The following is a 19,101-nucleotide window of genomic DNA, read 5'->3' on the forward strand; positions in this document are numbered from 1 at the left end:
TCAGAGGGCTTTTGGATTAGCGTTGCCACAATTAACCATAATAATAAATCTTACTTGATATCTGCTTCTTTGTCATTAGTTTATCAATTTGAGTTTAACTACTCAGGTCACAGATGCTTGGCCAAAAATCAAACTCATCTCTTCACTATTATTTTAAGGCTTGTCTGTCATTTTTATCAGCTTCAGCTCAAGCTGCAGCAAAGACATGAAAGTAATGAGTCTGTAAGAAGTCAGAGGTTAAAACATGCAGATTAAGCTGACAGTACTGCACTGACATGCTGCAGGAAGAAGAAGAGGAAAGCAAACTCTATTGACAAATTCTCGTTTCATCATAGAATGCATTCCTACAGCAGTGAACTGAGCAGGGTTCAGTTGGAAGCGGACTGATACCCGGGGGTTTTGCCGGACCGGTTCAGCTGTTTGATGTAGTCCCGAATATGGGTGGAATGTGCACACGCGTCAAAACGGAGTGAACTAATGAAAAAGTTCGATAGGTCTGAGAAACTGCGATGTTTTTATTTAGACGTCTTTACCGGCCCCCTACGAACTACTGTCTCCTCCTGAGTACAGGCCTGTAGACCAGTAGATGGTGCTTCACAGGTTGAGAAACGCTTCGTGTATTCAGAATTCAGCCATCACTACTATTTTCAGAGTATTTTGCCCAACCGTAGATGCCCCCCACATCTACCTAAACTAATCTAGGCCCTTTCCAACATCCACCATAGACAGAGCACACACCCCACACACCCACTGCACATATTTGGAAAAAGAAATTGTTATTTTGCAATACAAATGGAGTGAAAAGCTAGAAAAACTCTGCCTTTCTGCTTGATCAGAAGTCTCTGGATGTTTCAGAGACAGCGGCGTAGCCATGCAAGTAAATACCCGCCCCCCAAGTGGTAGCTTTCTTTCACTTTTTTAAGCTGTTATTTTCTGTCAGGAATTGGTCTTCTGTGTGAGATGTCAAATTACAGAGGTTTGATGGACTGCAAGTCAGAACCCAGCTGTAGTTGTAACATGTTGCTCCCACTTTGTTAAAAAAAAAATTGCTTGAGCATCATGCTTTGTATTTTGTGCCATGCACATGCACACAGTGTTCTTCACAAGATGTAATACATCAAATTTTCTGAGGTATTATCACCCTCTACTGGGCTGGCGTGCTCATGTAAGTGTTTTTTTTTAGTCATTTTTTGGTTTTTCACATGGATGGAGGAAATTTTTGAAAACTCTTTGTCTTGGAATGGACAAAGATTTTTAAAAATAGAAAAAATAAACTACATTTTTAAAATATCTGGATATGTGTGGATTGGGTCTTAGTCTCCCTCTTTTTCTGTTTCTTATTTTCCTCTCATCTTTTCTTCACCTTTATTATTTTTTGAATACCCAATACCTCTGAGGCCCCAAGTCCATGTTACAGCTGTGTTTATCAGTCTAACACACATTAATGGTTTCTGTTGTGCCAGTCCATGGTCCCTCCATATACTGGGAAGCATTATAAAGCCTGTTCTTCCTTTTTGAGGATCAAATTATGGTGCATTCCCTTAGGCAGTTCATAAAAACGTGCTGGAGAGCAGTGTGGACTCATTTTAGATACAGTTTTATCCAGTTATTAATACAGAATGAAGCTGACTACCACCTGTAAAGAATACAGAAATCTCCAGATTAAGAATAATGCTCAGTTGCTCAGTTGATTGTGTCTCCTGTCAAGAGAGCCCTTGCTGTGCTGTATCAGTCCTTGAGGGTCCATGAATTCATAATTCTCCTGCGGAGGGCAGCACAGATTACTGAATAACACAGTGCAAAGAGCCAACAGTTTCTCTCTCTCTCTCTCTCTCTCTCTCTCTCTCTCTCTCTCTCTCTCTCTCCCTCTCTCTCCCTCTCTCTCTCTCTCTCTCCCTCTCTCTCTCTCTCTCTCTCTTTCTCCCCTTCTCTGCCTCTATCCCTCCTTCTCCCTCTCCCCTTTCTCCCTTTCTCTCCTTACTTTCTCACTCCCTTCTCCATGCTGCCCCATTGGATTGAGCACATAAATTTAAAATTAGTTCCTCAGTTGTATTGGCAGGCTGTGTTACAATAATAAAAATACAGCCAATCATTTTAAAATGATGTGTTAATTTTGCCTTGCAACGTCCACTTGATTGGTCAAGGGAGTTTTCTGACACATCCTGAGCCAGTATTTTTCTGTGCTGCAGATTAACTAACGGCAGTGCTCTGAAAATAATGGAGATTTTGGAATCCACAGTGGCTCTGTGATTTTTGACCCTGCAGACAGTTGTGCAGACATGTAGCTATCAAAAAGTATAAAGTATACAGTAGAAAAATAGTTTCATTTTTAATAGGAATATATATATTTTTTTATTCAGGGTAAATTATTGGCCAGCGCCCTCACAGCCATATTGGACGAAATGCCCCTGCTCCAAACTCAGTATGCACACTTGCAAACACATCATTGTTCACAACCCTTTCCACCACCCTCACTTATACATACAGACCCAGATACATACACACACACGCGCAGATCCTTAGCAGAACCTCAGCGAACCCTAACATTTATCCTAATGACAACGACAAAACAATTTGCTGCAAAAATTGGCACATATTTTATTTTAACAATATGTAATAACATCTGTCATTTTTTAAACAAGTACCACATTTTTAGATGTGGCCAAAGTAGATTTAATAAACTGACAAACTTTAAACTCCCAGTTTAAGAACTACTGTGTTACAACACTCCACACAAGCAAGGTGCAGTAGAACTGCAAAAGTACAACTTTTATCTTAGCAATGATTCACATGCAGGCTTGACAAACTATTTTGAAGCACATTAAATACTGCAATTTTCTCTTTGACAAATCCACATTTCCACCCGACAAAAAGTCTTTTCTTTCCACCGCACCATAGTCAGCAGTGTGCTTGATACTTACAGGACCTGAGTGCCTGTTCTGAGTATCACTCGCTGTTACTGTGTGGGTTGCTGATGACGACTCTCTGTGCGCATACACGTGTGTTGCTATTGCATGTGTGTGTGGCATTGCTTCCAAAGTGTCACACATTGCATCAGGCAATCAGATGTTAAACCACACAAAATATCTGTAGCTAAAAAGGCTTCCAGATCCTTCACCTGCCTAAATACAGCAACGTTAGTATGGAGAGCAGAAACATTATCTTTTTTTAAATGTTTTGAACTGCTTTTCGATCATCTCCCAGTGCTCATCAGAGCTAGTTCCCTTTGTAGATCTCTGTGTCATGTCACAGTGCCACTGGCCAGTTTGGGAGAACAAAGGCTCACATACAGGGGGTGAAGCTTGTCATTGCATCATGGCTTTTAATTTTTGGACATTCAGTCTGCGTGACGTATAGAAGAGGGGCTCTGCCATTTTTTCCACTTAACGAGAGTGTGGCCAGTCAGTGTTGTGACAGACAGTATATGGTAACCGCTGGGACTCGAATTGTAGAACTTCAGTCAGTGTAGAAGAATTCCTTAAAGCCCCAGAGAACCTGAATCTGTTGCTTTCAAATTAGGTGTATGTACCATGTAGACCCTACATAATTTTGTCTACATTTACTTCAGTGCCATAGAAGGCTGAGAGTCTTGGACAGAGGCATGTCAATCAATCTGCTCATTATAATATTAGACCGCACCCAGACATTTCTTGGCTAGGTCTGATTAGTGAATTCAGCTGGTTTTCGAGCATTTTTTTTTCCGTATTGTTATATATACAGTATTTTACAAATGTAAGAGAATATAGTTTCATATATCGTATGCCAAAGAAATGAAAGACTCTTTGAACCATGTCTACAACCACTTATCAAGCATAATGGAGGATAAGTGCAGGGTTAGGGATGTATAACAACATTTGTAATCAGTGATTTATTTGTGATTGAAGGCGTCAGGTTTGCTGATAACAAATTCTAATACATCATGCAACACTCTGGAAAATGTATATGAATATATGAAAAATTCTTATATTCTTAAGTTGTTGAGACCTCTGTGTGTATATATTCTGTATGTGTGTGTGTGTGTGTGTGTGTTTTATGTGTGTGTATATATGTATATATATATATATATATATATATATATATATGTGTATATATATATATATATATATATATATATATATATATATATACACATACACATACACCTACAGGAGCTTTTATGACATCCCATTTTAAATCCTTAGGCATTAATATGGAGTTGGTCCCCCCCTTTGCAGCTGTAACAGCTTCCACATATATATATATATATATATATATATACACATACACATACACCTACAGGAGCTTTTATGACATCCCATTTTAAATCCTTAGGCATTAATATGGAGTTGGTCCCCCCCTTTGCAGCTGTAACAGCTTCCACACTTCTGGGAAGTTTTCTACAAGATTTTAGAGTGTGTCTGTGGGAATTTTTGCCCATTCATCCAGAAGAACATTTGTGAGGTCAGACACTGATATTGGATGAGACGACATGGCTTGTGGTATTCATTCTAGTTCATCCCAAGGGTGTCAGATGGGGTTGAGGTCAGGGCTCTGTGTGGGCCAGTCAAGTTCTTCTTCAAAAAATCACCTAACCATGACTTTATGCACCTTGCTTTGTGCACTTGTGCACAGTCATGCTGGAACAAAAAAGGGCCTTCCCCAAACTGATCCCACAAAGTTGGAAGCAAAATAGCCCCATGGCATTATCCCTCCTCCACCAAACTTTACAGTTTGCACAATGCAGTCAGGCAGGTAATGTTCTCCTGGTATTTGCCAAACCCAGACTCGTATATCAGACTGCTAGATAGATATGTATATATATATATATATATATATATATATATATATATATATATATATATATATAAATATACACGTGTGTGTATGTGTGTGTATGTATGTGTGTGTGTGTATGTGTGTGTGTATATATATATATATATATATATATATATATATATATATATATACACACATATAGTTGTCTTACTGAGGATTCTAATTGACCTAAACTCTTTCTTGTGTGTGTGCGTAATCATACAGGAGTAGCGGAGATAGAAACAGACACAGGGCGGCACGTAATGCACGAATGTCTGCACCCTCCTTTGGTCGATTTGTTCCCAGGTAAGCTCAGTCACTCCAGGCCTCTGCTTATTTCTTTTATTTTATTTTATTTTATTTACATGTATTTTATTAGCAATGCAATGCATCATGCAATCACCCTCTGTAGGCGTTTCCTCCTTCCTGAATATCTGCCTTATGCTGGAATCTTCCATGAAAGAGGACAGCCGGGCCTGGCTACACACTCCTCGGTCAACAGGGTTCTGGCAGGTACACATCCTCTTATTTCAGCATAAAGGTTCTGGTAGGTCCAAAGCCTAACTACTATTTTGCTGTTATAATAATGAACTGTTATATGGGAGCAGAAAGCCTGTAAGTGTCAATGAGTAGCAGGTTAAGATTAGCTGAGCTGGAGCAGGTAAGTGTTCGCTCGACAAGCCTCTCACTCTGGCCCACGTGCCACACACTCCGCTCCACGTGTTCCAGGTAGCACACAGCACCAAACCCACACACACCAAACACAGCTCTCACATGAAACCCAAATCCCCTGGTGCTATTTCTATGGGAATTGTTTGTAGCTGTGTTGGTCTGTTTAAGCAGCTTTAGGCCATGGATAGATGAAATTGTCTGGTGTTAGCTACTGGTTTTACCTTATTACCATTAGAAGGCTAAAGTTCAAATCCTATTAAAAGGAATAACCACTTTTTCACTATTATTTGTAAAATGAAATTATAAACAAAGTCATTGGTGTCTGATGTGAAATGCTTAATTCTAAAGAAACCTGCAGTCTGAATTCTTCATAGTAGCAGTGGTAGGAACTAGGGATGCACAGTGATATCTGAATGATCGGAATCGGTGAATAATAGCTTAAAAAACGAAAAGATCAGCACTGGACAGATGTTTTGATTGAACCAATATTTTAAAGTGATTTTGATGGTGTATTTATTTTACTACAGCAGAGCATTTAGGTGATGCTGGGCCACTGCCCTAAATTGACTGTATTTTATTCATTTTGCTCCATTAAAGAGATGAACTTTATATTTCTCTGTAGTATTAATGTAATATTAATCCATATGTATTTATTTTCAATGTATATGTTTTATAATGTTTATGTATGGACCTCCGCATGGGCAGATATGAAAATAACAAATATTGGATATTGGCATGGGGCCATGATTCCCATATTGGTGTGTCTCTAATAGGAACAAGACGTCCAAAGCTTTTAATGCCTCACAGAAAGTTATCACTGAGACAGTTATAAATATGCCACCTCTTACCTGAGACCTGTTTTACGATAGATTTGAGATAGAAGTTTTGGCCTGAAACATATTTAAAAATATATGTTAATGGCAGAAGAGCACATGTGGGGCATTTTGAGGCAAAATATTACCCAAAGAAACCTTTTTAGATTTACCACTATTTTACCTTTATCAGCATCCACCAGTAACTTTGGATAGTAAATAAAATGGCAATTTTTGCGACATCATGATCCCTGGTTATTTTCATCACCACTGTTAAGAAATCTGTCAATAAGTTTCTCAGCAATTAACTATTTGACATCAAACCACTCCAAATGACTGTTCTCGGTGACTGAATTAGGATATTTTGACAAACCTGTGGAGTTCACCTTTAAATATGCTATATATCGAATCAAATCATGAGCTGAATGTACTGTATTGTTACACCCCTATTGTTGAGTACAGGACTCACGGCTACAAATCTGCTGTTTTGAGATGAATTAAGTAGAGCTTTCCTGCAAATTTGTTTGTCTTCTGTTCTTTGGCCATCAGACTGCTGACAAATGGCTATCATTGTTACTACAAAAGCAATCTTGAATGCCTCTGAGATGGCCACTACCTCCTGAATGTTCAGAGGTATGATCATTGGCTGCTTCTAAACCTTTTTTTGCATAGTCTCACTCCATCACACTGTATACACTGTCTCCCTCTCTCACTCTCCCACACAAATAGCCGTTTCTAGCCCACGCTAATTGCAGAAAGCGATCTGAGGTTCAGAAATGCCCCTCTCCAAACGTTCTCCAGCTCGCACAGGGGAAAATTATGCACTCCACAGGACTTCAGCTCGCTCAGACGCGCTGTCCTCTCCTTTGCTCTGCTCCTCTGCTTGGAAATTTGCTTGGAAAAATGGTTGTCATGTTTGTGAGCTGCAGAGTTGTGTTTAATACATTTTGTATGAGATTGTTTGAGAATAGCTTTTTTAAAGCAGTAGTTTTGCGAAAAATGAACATTAGACAGTTTTTCCCTTACTCAAAATGTAGTCAATCAGTCAAGACATATGTGATGTCTGACGTTTACTTCTGTATGTTTGCACTGAAGCTGTGAGGTTAATGTAGTTAACAAGAAAAGGAAGCCTATAACTCGATAGGGCTAACATTGCATCAATTGGTTAGTTGCGTAAGTGTGCAGACCCCCACAACTAATACTTTGTAATAATCAGTTTTCACACTTATTACAGCAGTAAATCTTTGTAAATAAATTTTTACACCAGGACTTAATTTTATCTTATCTTAGTTCTTGAAAAATAGTTTAGGCTATTTCTAATTCTAAATGTGGTCTTTTTTGACACTGGCCTTTTTAGCTCATTTCGCAGGTTTTAAGCTCTAACTGAGCCTAACACACTTTCTTTCTTTTTGAAACCACTGCTTGGTTGAACTGGATATGTGATTTGGATCATTATCATGATGGAACATGAAGCTCCTTTTCATCTGCATCATTCTGATAGAGGCCACTGGACTTTGTGCCAAAGTATGTTGATATTTGGAGCTAGTCATTATCCCATCTATCTTGATTAGAGCCCTTATCCGAACTGTCGAGAAGCAGCCCAAAACTTGATGCTCCCACTGCCATGCTTTAAATGTGTTGTTTAGAATTAAGGCCAAAATCGTTTAGATGGGCTTATATGGTCTTCCTTCAGCTTTGTTTAATGTAGATGTAGGCGTTTTCGTTGCCTCCCTGAAAACTTTTTTTTTTTCGTTCTGTCATCCACTTTTGAGGATTTTTCTGATGTTGTCAGAGGCTCTGTAGTCCCACATTTTTTCCAACTATTGAAGTGAGTCTTCAGTGCTTTAAGGTATATCCAGTGCTTTTGATATTCTTTGATACCATTCTCTTGATCTGTACCTTTTAACAGAAAGATATGGTAGATGTTTTGCTAGATCCTCATGGACCATAGCGATACCAGAAGAAAACAGTCATGAAAACATCAAGGAAATCCTAAAGAACAGCTACATTTTATTTTTTTAATGAGAATTGCTTTATTTGATGGCTGCTTATTTTTGGACATCATTTTGAATGTGACACAGTTACAGTCCCTATTATAAAATTATTTTCACTTATTTTTATTTTTTAAGAAACTACTATTCTAAGAAATTGTTTGAGCCTCAATTTAAATACACATCTTTTAGTTTTTAGGAGTCTTTCTTCTTTTGGTCTATATTCTCATCCAGTGTTGTGTAAATTGTGTGTGTGTGTGTGTGTGTGTGTGTCTGTCTGTCTGTCTTTACATGTTAGTTATAATAGACTACTCAACAGCTCGTCCTGTAATGACACTTTCAGGAGTCAAGTACCCAATGGGGTCGTTTCCAAGAACACCTCTCTCAGCAGCCTATCGGAGTGCACTGTTGAAGAGAGTCATTATGTAGCCGTGTGATGTGATTGGCCCTTTTTTCCCTTTTTTGGGGGGTCAGGAGGAAAAGGAGAGGTTCGTTATGATGTGCTCAAACCCCAGCTCTCTGTCTCTCTTCCTTTATTTCACTTTATTTCTTTCTCACTTTCTATTTCTCTGTGTCTCTCTACCTTAATTCTTTGTCTATTGTTCTTTCTTTCTGTCTCTATCTTTGTCTCACTCTCTTCCCCTTATTTATTTCATTTTTTGTCCCTTGCTCTCTCTCTCTCTCTCTCTCTCTCTCTCTGTCTATCTATCTATCTATCTATCTATCTGTCTGTCTGTCTATCTCCTTTGTCTATCTCTGTCTCTCTCTCCTTTGTCTATCTCTGCCTCTCTATATCTCTCACCTTCTTTTCTATTTTTGTCTCTTGTTCTCTTTCTGGCTCTTTATCTCTCATTTTCGTCTTTCGTTCTTTCTTTCTTTATTTCTTTCTTTCTTTCTTTCTTACTTTATTTTTTTCTTGCACTTTATCTTATCCATTCTCTTTTTCTCTCTCTCTCTGTATGTGTGTATATGTGGGGAGGGGTAGTATGTGGGAGTGTGTGCAACAGCCTGTGGAGACCTTACATAATCCCCCCTCCACACACACATACTGAAACAAACACTGCACGTATTGTACACAGCTAGCATTTTAAATTCTAATTTCAGCTCAGTTTCTTTTGATGCCTTATTGTTTCTTTTTGAACTTTATGCTTATTATTATCTTTCTCTTTTTTCTTTCTCCTTCTCTTCTGCCTGCTGTCATACAGTGTTCTCAAACTCAGTGTTACAACATTTTGAATCTGTTAATGTGTTGAGTGTATATGTGTTTGTTTATGTGTAAGGATGCAGATATGCACGTCTGTAAGCTACATGTTTGGTTTTTTCTTCCTCACTACTGACTCTAACCTGCTCTCTTTCTGTGTAGCTGTATCTTAATCCATGTTAAGGGAATACACACAAGCACAGTACATTAGAAAGAGCTCGGCCCAAATCCCCAAAGCATCATTTCATCTCCGCAAGACCATTATGCATGGCTCTGGAGATATTCTTTATGATTGTAATACCCTGCAAATGAAAACATTCTTTCATTCATACCCTTTCTTTGGTGTCCCTCCAGCCAAAGCTCAAAGACATAAGTGTTAATTTCACATAACTGAGCTGGTTCAGAGATGACACTGTGGAAGACATTTCTGTGGGAGTGTGTCTGAGTCTGAGGGGTTATTTCTGCACCACACTGTGCTAATGCTGAGTGAGAAATTATTGAACCTCTAGTGACAGATTGTGTTAGAGCCACCCATTCATATACACTTTAAATATACACATCTTTGCACCTCTTTTCTTATTTTTGTAAGCACAGAATTTGAAAATGGCAGTTGCCTTTTACACTGTATTAAAATTTCATGATAATTGGACCAATAGAAATGGTCCAAAATGACTTGGAATAAAATCTTGTCACATTAATGTCAGTTAACTTAAGTTAAGAACATTTTTTTCTGCTTCTGTTGAGTTACCATTTTGGAGATACAATGTTTTGTCCAGACAGTGACAATACAAATGTGCATATCGATGCTGTCAGAGCAAAACCTTGTATCTCCAAAATGGTAAATCTACAGGAGAAGGAAAAAACATACACTGCTTTTAATGTAAGTCAATGGAACCAGATTTTTTTCCACATCATTTTTGGCCATTTCTTTCAGTCCATTCATCATAAAATTTACACACAATGTAAAGGGCAACAAGCATTTTCAAAATATATCGAAAACAGAAATATGACAAAAATGGAGATACGAGGTTTTGTTCCGACAGCAGCGATATATACACAGTACCATGCAAAAGTCTGAAACCATCCTTCATTTCACTTTTTCACTTTCAGTCGAAAGGGCCATGAAGTACAGGTTATTTATTTTCAGGAGATATTTCTGAGGACATATAAAATATAATAAGATCAAGCTCCACTCGTGCTTTAGATCTGAAAAAAAAATCCACAGATGATTCTTTCTGTTCTTCTACTGTGAGAATACCACTCAACACTGTGAATTTGACAGGATATGTAGTTGTAAAGAAGCTGTTACTGAGAAGAGGAAATAAATAAAAAGAAGATAAGAAAGAAAATTTGCAAATTAGCAGAAAGGCTGTTGGTGTTTTCAGAGCAATTAACTGCCCACGCCAGAGCCCAAACATCAGCATCATTGAATGTGCTTGGGATCACTTGGCTCATGAGAAACAAAAATGCAACCAGCTTCTAATACTGAACTTTGGAGGTATGGAAAAATATCCCTGCAGATTTCTCTGAAAAACTCAAAGCAAGCCTACTGAAAACAATGGAAGCTGCAATAATGGCAAAAGGTGGTCACAGTAATTACCAACAAATTTGGTATTATATTTTATTTTATATATATATATTTTTTTTTATATATATATATTTCTATTTTTCTTTCTATCTTATCTATTTTCACTGATGCTGAAAAAGGAACTTTTTCTTAATGTATGTTTGGACTGGAAATTAAATGAAGGGTAGTCTCTCGACTTCTGCACAGTACTATACAATATTTTTTCATTATTTTCATTTCATTATTATTTAAAAAAAAAAAAAACTTTTTTGCTCATTCTGATCTTGTGCTGAAAATATCACAAATTCCTCCTTTCATATTACAAAGTCCATCCTTTCAGTGAGGCAAGATGGTTAAAATAAAGAAAGAAACTCTAATCACTCTGCCCCCTAAAAAATAAGCCACAATGAACACTTTTAACAACTTTTCAAATTCTTTCAATTTGCACCTCTTGAAACTGTCAGATAAGGAAATTTCCAGTAATAGACACACAGAGTTTACAAAAAAAAATAGAAAAGAAAAAATGTTGTCACCTTGTGTCAATTTGTCGATGGTCCTCTCTTCACCCAGCTTTAAAGTTGAAGATTCAGCACTGTTATCTTGGATAAGGGACTTAAATAATTACATTGTGATTTTCAGATTTTTTATAACGAGGCTTTAAGTAAATTTGCTTATTTGAGTTTTCCTATGTGAAGTGTGAAATCAAACTGATACAATTTTAAGAGAGGGAGGATTTTTTGCTAGTAGCTAGGGAGAATACTGATACACACGCACATGTGCACATGGGTTGAGAAATCATTGAACAGTCTTCGCTCCTGGAGCTCAAAAGAGAACAGCAGTACATGTGTTATAGCTTAATGTTGTACAATGTTGCTTTAAGGTCTCAGTTGAAACCATTCATCATAAAATGTTAAGCATAAGCCTCTATAGGTGGCACGTTCTGGCTCTGCTGCACTTCATTACGTATGCTAATTTAATGCATCATTGGTGAATTGGGCTGCATGGAGCATATTAAAACCATTGTTTCACATTTATGACTAGAACAAATTTATGTAAATGCAAATGTGACCTACTACATCATTTAATCACTTAAGCACGGAAAAACCCACTTTAGTGCCCCTTCTTTCCACAAAGAACACAGACGAGCTTCAGGGCTGTTGTGAAGTTTGACTGTGCAATACGCTTTGTATTTACAATAACAGATTTAATGTGCCCTTATATCACATTTATATAGATATGTAGATATACACATATTGCAGATATTGTCATTTTTGTTCTTTTTTCATACTTACCTTTATGTATACCATTGCTGTCTTTTTTCAACATAATTTGCAAACACCAGCTGCCTTTTATTTTGTGTGGAAATTGAATACTGCATGGAGAAACAAAAATGGTTACTTAGAAACAAATATTTTTACCTTAACATTACATTACAGTTAAGTATTAAATAAAATTAAATCAACATTTTTAACTCGTAGCATTGGTCAGTCATTTGTTTATTTGCAGGTTAGCGGTTAATCAGTTAATAATTTACTTCCCTAAGAAAATACTGGGGGGATTTTTACACTGGTTGATTTTTTTGAAGCAATATTTGGACTTTTCTTACCTCCATTTCCTTGGTGTGCGGCACTAGACTTAAGCTCTGCTAACACTTTTGCTCTGGATACATGTAACATGGAACTCCTTTTGAGTATAAACTGAGCGTAAAGGTTTAAACAGAAGAGAAGCAGAGACACAATTTAAACTTAAACTTTTTTATGATTTTTAGCCTAAATACATACATTTATACAAGTATAAATTACGGCTAAGAAACAGATTATGTAAGGTTGTCGAATTTGTATAAAGTGTAAAAATGGCTTTTTAGAAGATGTTTAGTTGCAGTGGAAGAAACTGGAAATTACTTACTTTAGTTGAAAACTTGAAAACACACTATCACAACTTTTTTTCAATCTAGTAATGTTACACTTGTACTGACCAAGCTTGAGTTACAGAGCACAACATTAATGAATAACAGTTAACTGTAAAAAGAAAGTGAGCATGAAAATTGGGGAAAAAAACATGTAAGATGTGGATTTGCAGGAATATAATTGTAAAATCATTAATAGCACTAATGGAACTGTTATGTGTTGAACTGGATCTAGTGGAACTAATGCAGTGTGGTTGTAGCAAAAATAACTGCTTATTCATTTATGTCTCTGTCACACGTGCTTAGTGTATATAAGATTTCAGCTCAGTCATCACTGGTACATCTCTGGGTGCCAGGCTGATTCCTTCATTTATAAACATGAAATCTGTCCATATAAACCACTGCTCATCTGCTCTTGCCTTTAAAACCCGGCACGGCATCACATTAATTCTGTTCATCAGTGTAGCCTTCATTTGTAGCTCCACCAAACCAAACTCAACTGCCCAATTTTGAGACAGAGGTTATGTAGTTCCCACAATACTGTAACTTTGTAATGAAGACTTAGTTGGATTGACGTAAAGTTGAAACATATCTGATATGCAGCAACTATTATTGTTACATGTTGGATTTCAGTGCCACATATGAAGGAAGCCTACATCATAATTAAAAAGGTCATATTCAGTGTTTCTTGCTGTTCACATTGTCACACAAAACCACGTCTGTCACATAGAAGAAAGATATTAGTGGCCACTGTTACCTGCTATGTGAGCGCAGCTATTTATTTGCTCTGTTTGTACTGAAATCAGATATGTTTTCGATTTGCAACACTGTGTGTTTACATGCACTTAATAATCCGATAACTGCAGAAAATCAGATTTTGTCAGCAATCCGATCAACGCTTTTACATGCAGTTGGGTAATCAGATAATGGGAAGACTCCGGGTCTGCATGAGTCAGGCAGTAATCAGATTTCCGCTTTGCAACTGGCCGATAAATTTACAGAAGACGTGAAGTAAATGTAATGTAAAACTCAAACTTCATGCCGTGCCTTTTTTTTTTTAAACACCACACCACTTTACTTGAAATATGAACACGTCATCGAGAACATGAAGAAAATTTAAATTCTTCATTTTATCAACTATGTAGTTGGTTTCAGCATCGCTCCAAAAATGTTTTGCTGCCATCTCATGGCAACACTGCTTGCTTATTTCTGGGACCGCCATCTGTTTTCGCACATGTGCAGACTGAGAAATCCAAAAGAAATTAGAGTAAAAGTATACATGCACTGAGAAATCTGATTATTGAGAAATCTGATTATCCAGCTCTCTTTATCGTAATTCTTAATCGGATTTCAAGACCTTACTCTGTTCTAAGAAATCGGAGTATGTTGTTTACATGACCAGATAACTGCAGAAATCCAATTATGATCGGATTATTTAGTGCATGTAAACACACTCAATGAGACCTTTGTCTAAATAGACAGTCTGTTATTCATGCGACATCAATCTAGCTTAGTCGTCATCATAATTTGGCGTGCACAGGAACATACAATTTACAGCGGAGGTCTTCAAACCGGTCCTCAGGTCCCCCCAGATGGTCTACAGTTTGGTTCCATCCTTATGTATTGTGTGTTAGGTTGGAGCATAAACACGGATCATCTGGGGGGCCCTGACAACCGGTTTGAAGACCTCTGGCTTACAGCAACATCATTGAAACACCTCTTACAGTGGTTACACCTTATGCATTTCATTTTGTGTTACGATTGAGACAACCATGAGCACTGTAAACAAGTAGGCTCACTGCTTTGTAACGAGAGAAATCAAACTATCAGCTATTCAAAATTACAGATATTTTTCCAGATTTTTACAGATCAGGTGTTTTTGCTAGCATTCCTGTTTCTGCTTGATCAGCTTCTAAAATTAAAAAAAGCACAGTGTTTTTTACTCTTTTCTGCTAACTTTGCTCGATGTGGTCGTTTTAGTGCCAGCTCTTTGTCCTCCAAGTTTAAAGGAGCAGCTCACATTGCTAATTTTGAAGTGTGAAAGGAGTCTATTCTTAAGCAACGGTAGAGGACAGCTGTGTTTGCTGGAGAGTGTGCCAGCTGAATTGTTGTTCTTTTGTGCAGGTGGGTCAGATCAGGAGCATGCTGTGTTAGACTAATGTAGATAGTCTAAACTATCTATAACTATCAGTTAGATTTGGGCCATGTTTACCTGGAACCTGTATGTGGCCTAAGACTAAAAAAGACCCCTGTGTAAGGGGTCTAGTTGAGATGTTAGTGAACCCGGTCACTACAGGCACCACTGTGATCGCCTCTCCCTGCACTGCTGATAGTTACACCACTTGTTTTAAATACCATTCATGAATTAATGGAAGCGCTTGACTCTTTCTCAGAGTCGAGTTTCTCAGTCCAGTGGTCAATGGAAAACTTCACTGTCTATAAAAATACCCTGCATCATCTACTGTACTCTGTGGCCTGTACAGCATCACCCAATCCACCCGCTAAACAACTCACATCACCATCGTTCTCATTTGCAAGTCAGAAGTGTGAGGAATGCTCACTGGGCCTGTTCTTCAGCCAGTGTCCTTCAGTACATCATTAAGAGTTTTGACTGCTTATGCATTCATCTCCCTGGTCTCTGTTTTCATTTTGTACTCCCAACTTGGTTAGTATGTCCTCATTTAACCCACTATGCACAAACACATAAACACAAACACGTACACACTCACTCATCCCGTGTTAATGGTTTCTTAAAAGACCCAGTGGAGTTGCTCTAAAAGCACAGCTGGGTCTGTAAAAGGCTGGTTCATGTGAGGTGAGGTCGCTGTGCCTCTGTCTGTCTCTCTCTCTCATCTGGAGGGTTGAGTTTTCACCGTGTTCTGACCCATGCTGCCCCACTGCCCAGAGCTACAGCATCACTAATGCACCTCAGTGTCTGTCTCTCACTCTCTCTCTCTCTGTGTCCTCCTCTGTCACTCACTCACTCACTTGTTCTCTCACTTACTTTCACAGTCACACACATGCATTGTCTCACACATGCATGTCGATTTTTTCAGTTCCCAGCCAACAAATTTTGGTATACTTATATTGGCTAGGTTTGGATTATAAATTACAATATTAATTTAAAAAAAAAAAGATAATAAAAGATGTAGGGCTGTGGAAAACAAACAAATGAAATTGCAGTGAGTTTAATTTAAATTGGAACTAGCAGAATTGATTTAATGTGATAGTAAAAAGTAAAAAATACTGTGTATTTATCTATAATGAATGCACATGTTGCACATAGAGTGGTGTGCAAAAGTGAGGGACCACCCTTTCATTTATTTAATTTCTGCTCAGAACAGCCATTGAGTACAAGTTATTCATTTTTAGCGTCAGAAAAAAGTGCATTTTAGTGCATTTTATTTGTTAAAAATCTTTATTTGAAATAGTGATTGGAAGAAAATAATCTTATTGTTAAATAAATATTTTTAATATCTATGTGTGTCACAGATAGTGGCACCTCTTCGCATAATACTTTTTTGCAGTCTCTGTTTGCAAGGCTCTGAGTCTTCTTCGATAATGCTTAATGAGACTGGAGAACGCATGACAAGAGATCAGAGACTATTAATCCAATCGGAATCCCTCCAGATCCAAGGTCTATTCTCGAGCACTCTCTTCTTCAGCTCGTCCTACAGGTTTAGGTCAGGGAACTGGAATGGCCCATTTTAATCTATCTGGCTGATGCAGCCAGATAAATTAATTGATTTAATTAATTAATTGATTTAATGTCTGTTGGTATCCAAAATAGTTTTGCAGGGCCTTTGGAAGAAAAACAGCCTCACAATTTCACAGATGCACCACAATACTTCACAGTGGGGATGAGGTACTTTTCTGCATGGCTGTCTTAGTGTCTATGCCAAAACCTCCTCTGTTGTTGCCAAAAAGCTATATTTTGGTCTCATTTGACCATAAAATGCAGTCCAGTAGCATTTGGCAAACTGAAGATGCTTGAGTTTGTTGGTCCTTGACAGCAGAGGCATTTTTCTGGCGACCCTGCAAACAACTTGTGGTTATGTAGATGGTGTTTGATTGTAGTTTGGGAGACATTCTCACTACAATTACTGCAGTTCACTAGCTGTGATCCTTGAAGATTCTTTGGCCAATTGAACCATCCTCCTCACTGTGCATGGGGTCAGTATAGACATATGTCCTCTTTTTAGCAGATTTGAACAGATCTCCTGTTGCTCTAAACTTCTTAATTATTACACTGATAGTGGAAAAGGGCATTTTCAACTGTTCAGCACATCAGTTGCTGAATTCTCTGGTCTTTCTCATATTGATGGATGACTGTCTTTCACCTCATATTTATACCCCACTGAAACAAGAAGTCATGGCTGACCTTTTGAATTTTTTCTAATTGCTCATATGAACTGTAAACCATACAATATGAATCGGAATATACTTCAGTGAGATTTTACTTATAAGAATTTGTAAAGTTGTCAGCAACTGTGATACACTTCGATTTCCGAAAGATATTTGTAGTATTTATTCAATAATTGTAATTCTGTAATTGTAATTGTACTTTGAATGAAAAATAAAAGGGTTAAGCAAGAAACAACAATTTTTACAGCCTGCTTTGCTCATGTTTACCAAGGGTGCCAATATTTGTGAAGGCCACTGTATTTAACAGAAAATTACACAGAAGCCTCCGACACTAAGCATAATATCCAATTTATCAGTATTTAATTTGTCCACTCTTTTCTTTTGTGCATCCTTCTGCCACTTTAACTCGTTCATCCTTAAAACCCACATTTGTCTGCTGAGCAAAAGGTGTTACCCAAACACACCTTTGCAAATTTCTTTCTGAGAAATGTGAATTTAAAACAGCTAAAGTAAATATTTTTAGTTGATTAGGTTTAAGATAATCCACTTGCATAAGGAGGGGAAAAATCAGAGGAACATGTTCGCAAAACTGAGACTGATAGCTGTTGTCCTGTTGACACAATAACAGCTTTCATTCTTATCTGCATTATCTTAAAGCAACTTTTTATTTTGCCAGACATCTCTTTGTTTTCATCATCCTTTACTCCACAGTGCATATGCTTTCAGTGTCTGTTTCCATTAACTGGTAATCATTAACATATGGTTGATGAAAACAATCAAAGGCTGCTAAGTGAAATTGTTAAGTGAAATTATCTGTACTCACTAAATGAAAGCTAGTGAGTATGATCAAATGTATTACATTCAAATATATATTATACACTGACGCACAAGAATGTAGGTGTATCAAATGTTTCATTTAATGTAACAGAATAATGCTGGCCCATGTTACAGGTGCACATTGACAAAGTTGCCCAAATGCAATTAAATATAGCACTGTGCAAAAGTCAGAAACCACCATTCATTTAATTTATAGTGAGATGGCTGTTATGTACAAGTTGTTCATTTTTTAGCAGATATTTTTGAGGCGGAGAACATAAGAGATATAATATTGTCCACTTTTATAAAGAAGAGGAAAGTTTAAAATTTCACTTTATACAGATGCTCGTATTGTTCTGCCTGCTGCATACAGTGACAGATAAGCAAGGCAATAAACTAATGGCAAAGAAGTGCATTAGATTTTGGCACATGGACTTTGGGAACTATGGCCAAGCATAAGCAACCTGACACAATTAAATCATAAAGATTTATTAAGTAAGGTTTATTTATTTGCCTTAATTGTGATACACATAGACGTTAAGCATCTCTGTTTCAATAAAATTAGGGATAGGGTGATATATTGATATCAAGAATATATTTGAGATAGAATAGATATGGATTTTATAGGTTCACAGATCTTTTTTTCTTTTTGTGGTGACGACAGAGTGCTTATATCCCCACCAAATTTCTGAGTGAACACCCATGTGTATACATTTGTGTGCTCTAGCGGCTGCAGTGTGAAATGTCACAAAAACCCATACTTTGGTGCACAAACGAACTAGGTGTTAAAATAGCCTTAAATAGGGGTCAGTATAATCAGGAAAGCTAGACGTGTATCCTAGGGTGAGGATAGCTAGACAGTGGTTAGCTAGATCTGTGCGTTCCAAGCACTGTTAGACGGTAAAGGGGCATTTTAGTGAATAAAAGATAAAGTAATGGACAGTCTTTCCTTTCTTTTTTCAGAGAGAATTTGTGTT

At 37.4% G+C, this 19,101-nt stretch overlaps 1 protein-coding gene across 9 annotated transcripts in view; it reads left to right on the forward strand.

Moving 5' to 3' along the window:
- The window catches only part of ambra1a (autophagy/beclin-1 regulator 1a), a 155,349-nt gene that overhangs the window by 30,853 nt on the left and 105,395 nt on the right, over positions 1-19,101 (forward strand). For all 9 annotated transcript variants that reach the window (XM_036583962.1, XM_036583965.1, XM_036583963.1 and 6 more), the window contains 2 exons: positions 5,020-5,100; positions 5,207-5,307. In XM_036583962.1, the coding sequence (XP_036439855.1) occupies positions 5,020-5,100; positions 5,207-5,307 (182 nt within the window). The remainder of the gene's footprint in view (positions 1-5,019; positions 5,101-5,206; positions 5,308-19,101) is intronic.

The sequence above is a fragment of the Colossoma macropomum genome, unplaced genomic scaffold (assembly GCF_904425465.1).
Source record: "Colossoma macropomum unplaced genomic scaffold, Colossoma_macropomum, whole genome shotgun sequence".
Taxonomy (NCBI): domain Eukaryota; kingdom Metazoa; phylum Chordata; class Actinopteri; order Characiformes; family Serrasalmidae; genus Colossoma; species Colossoma macropomum.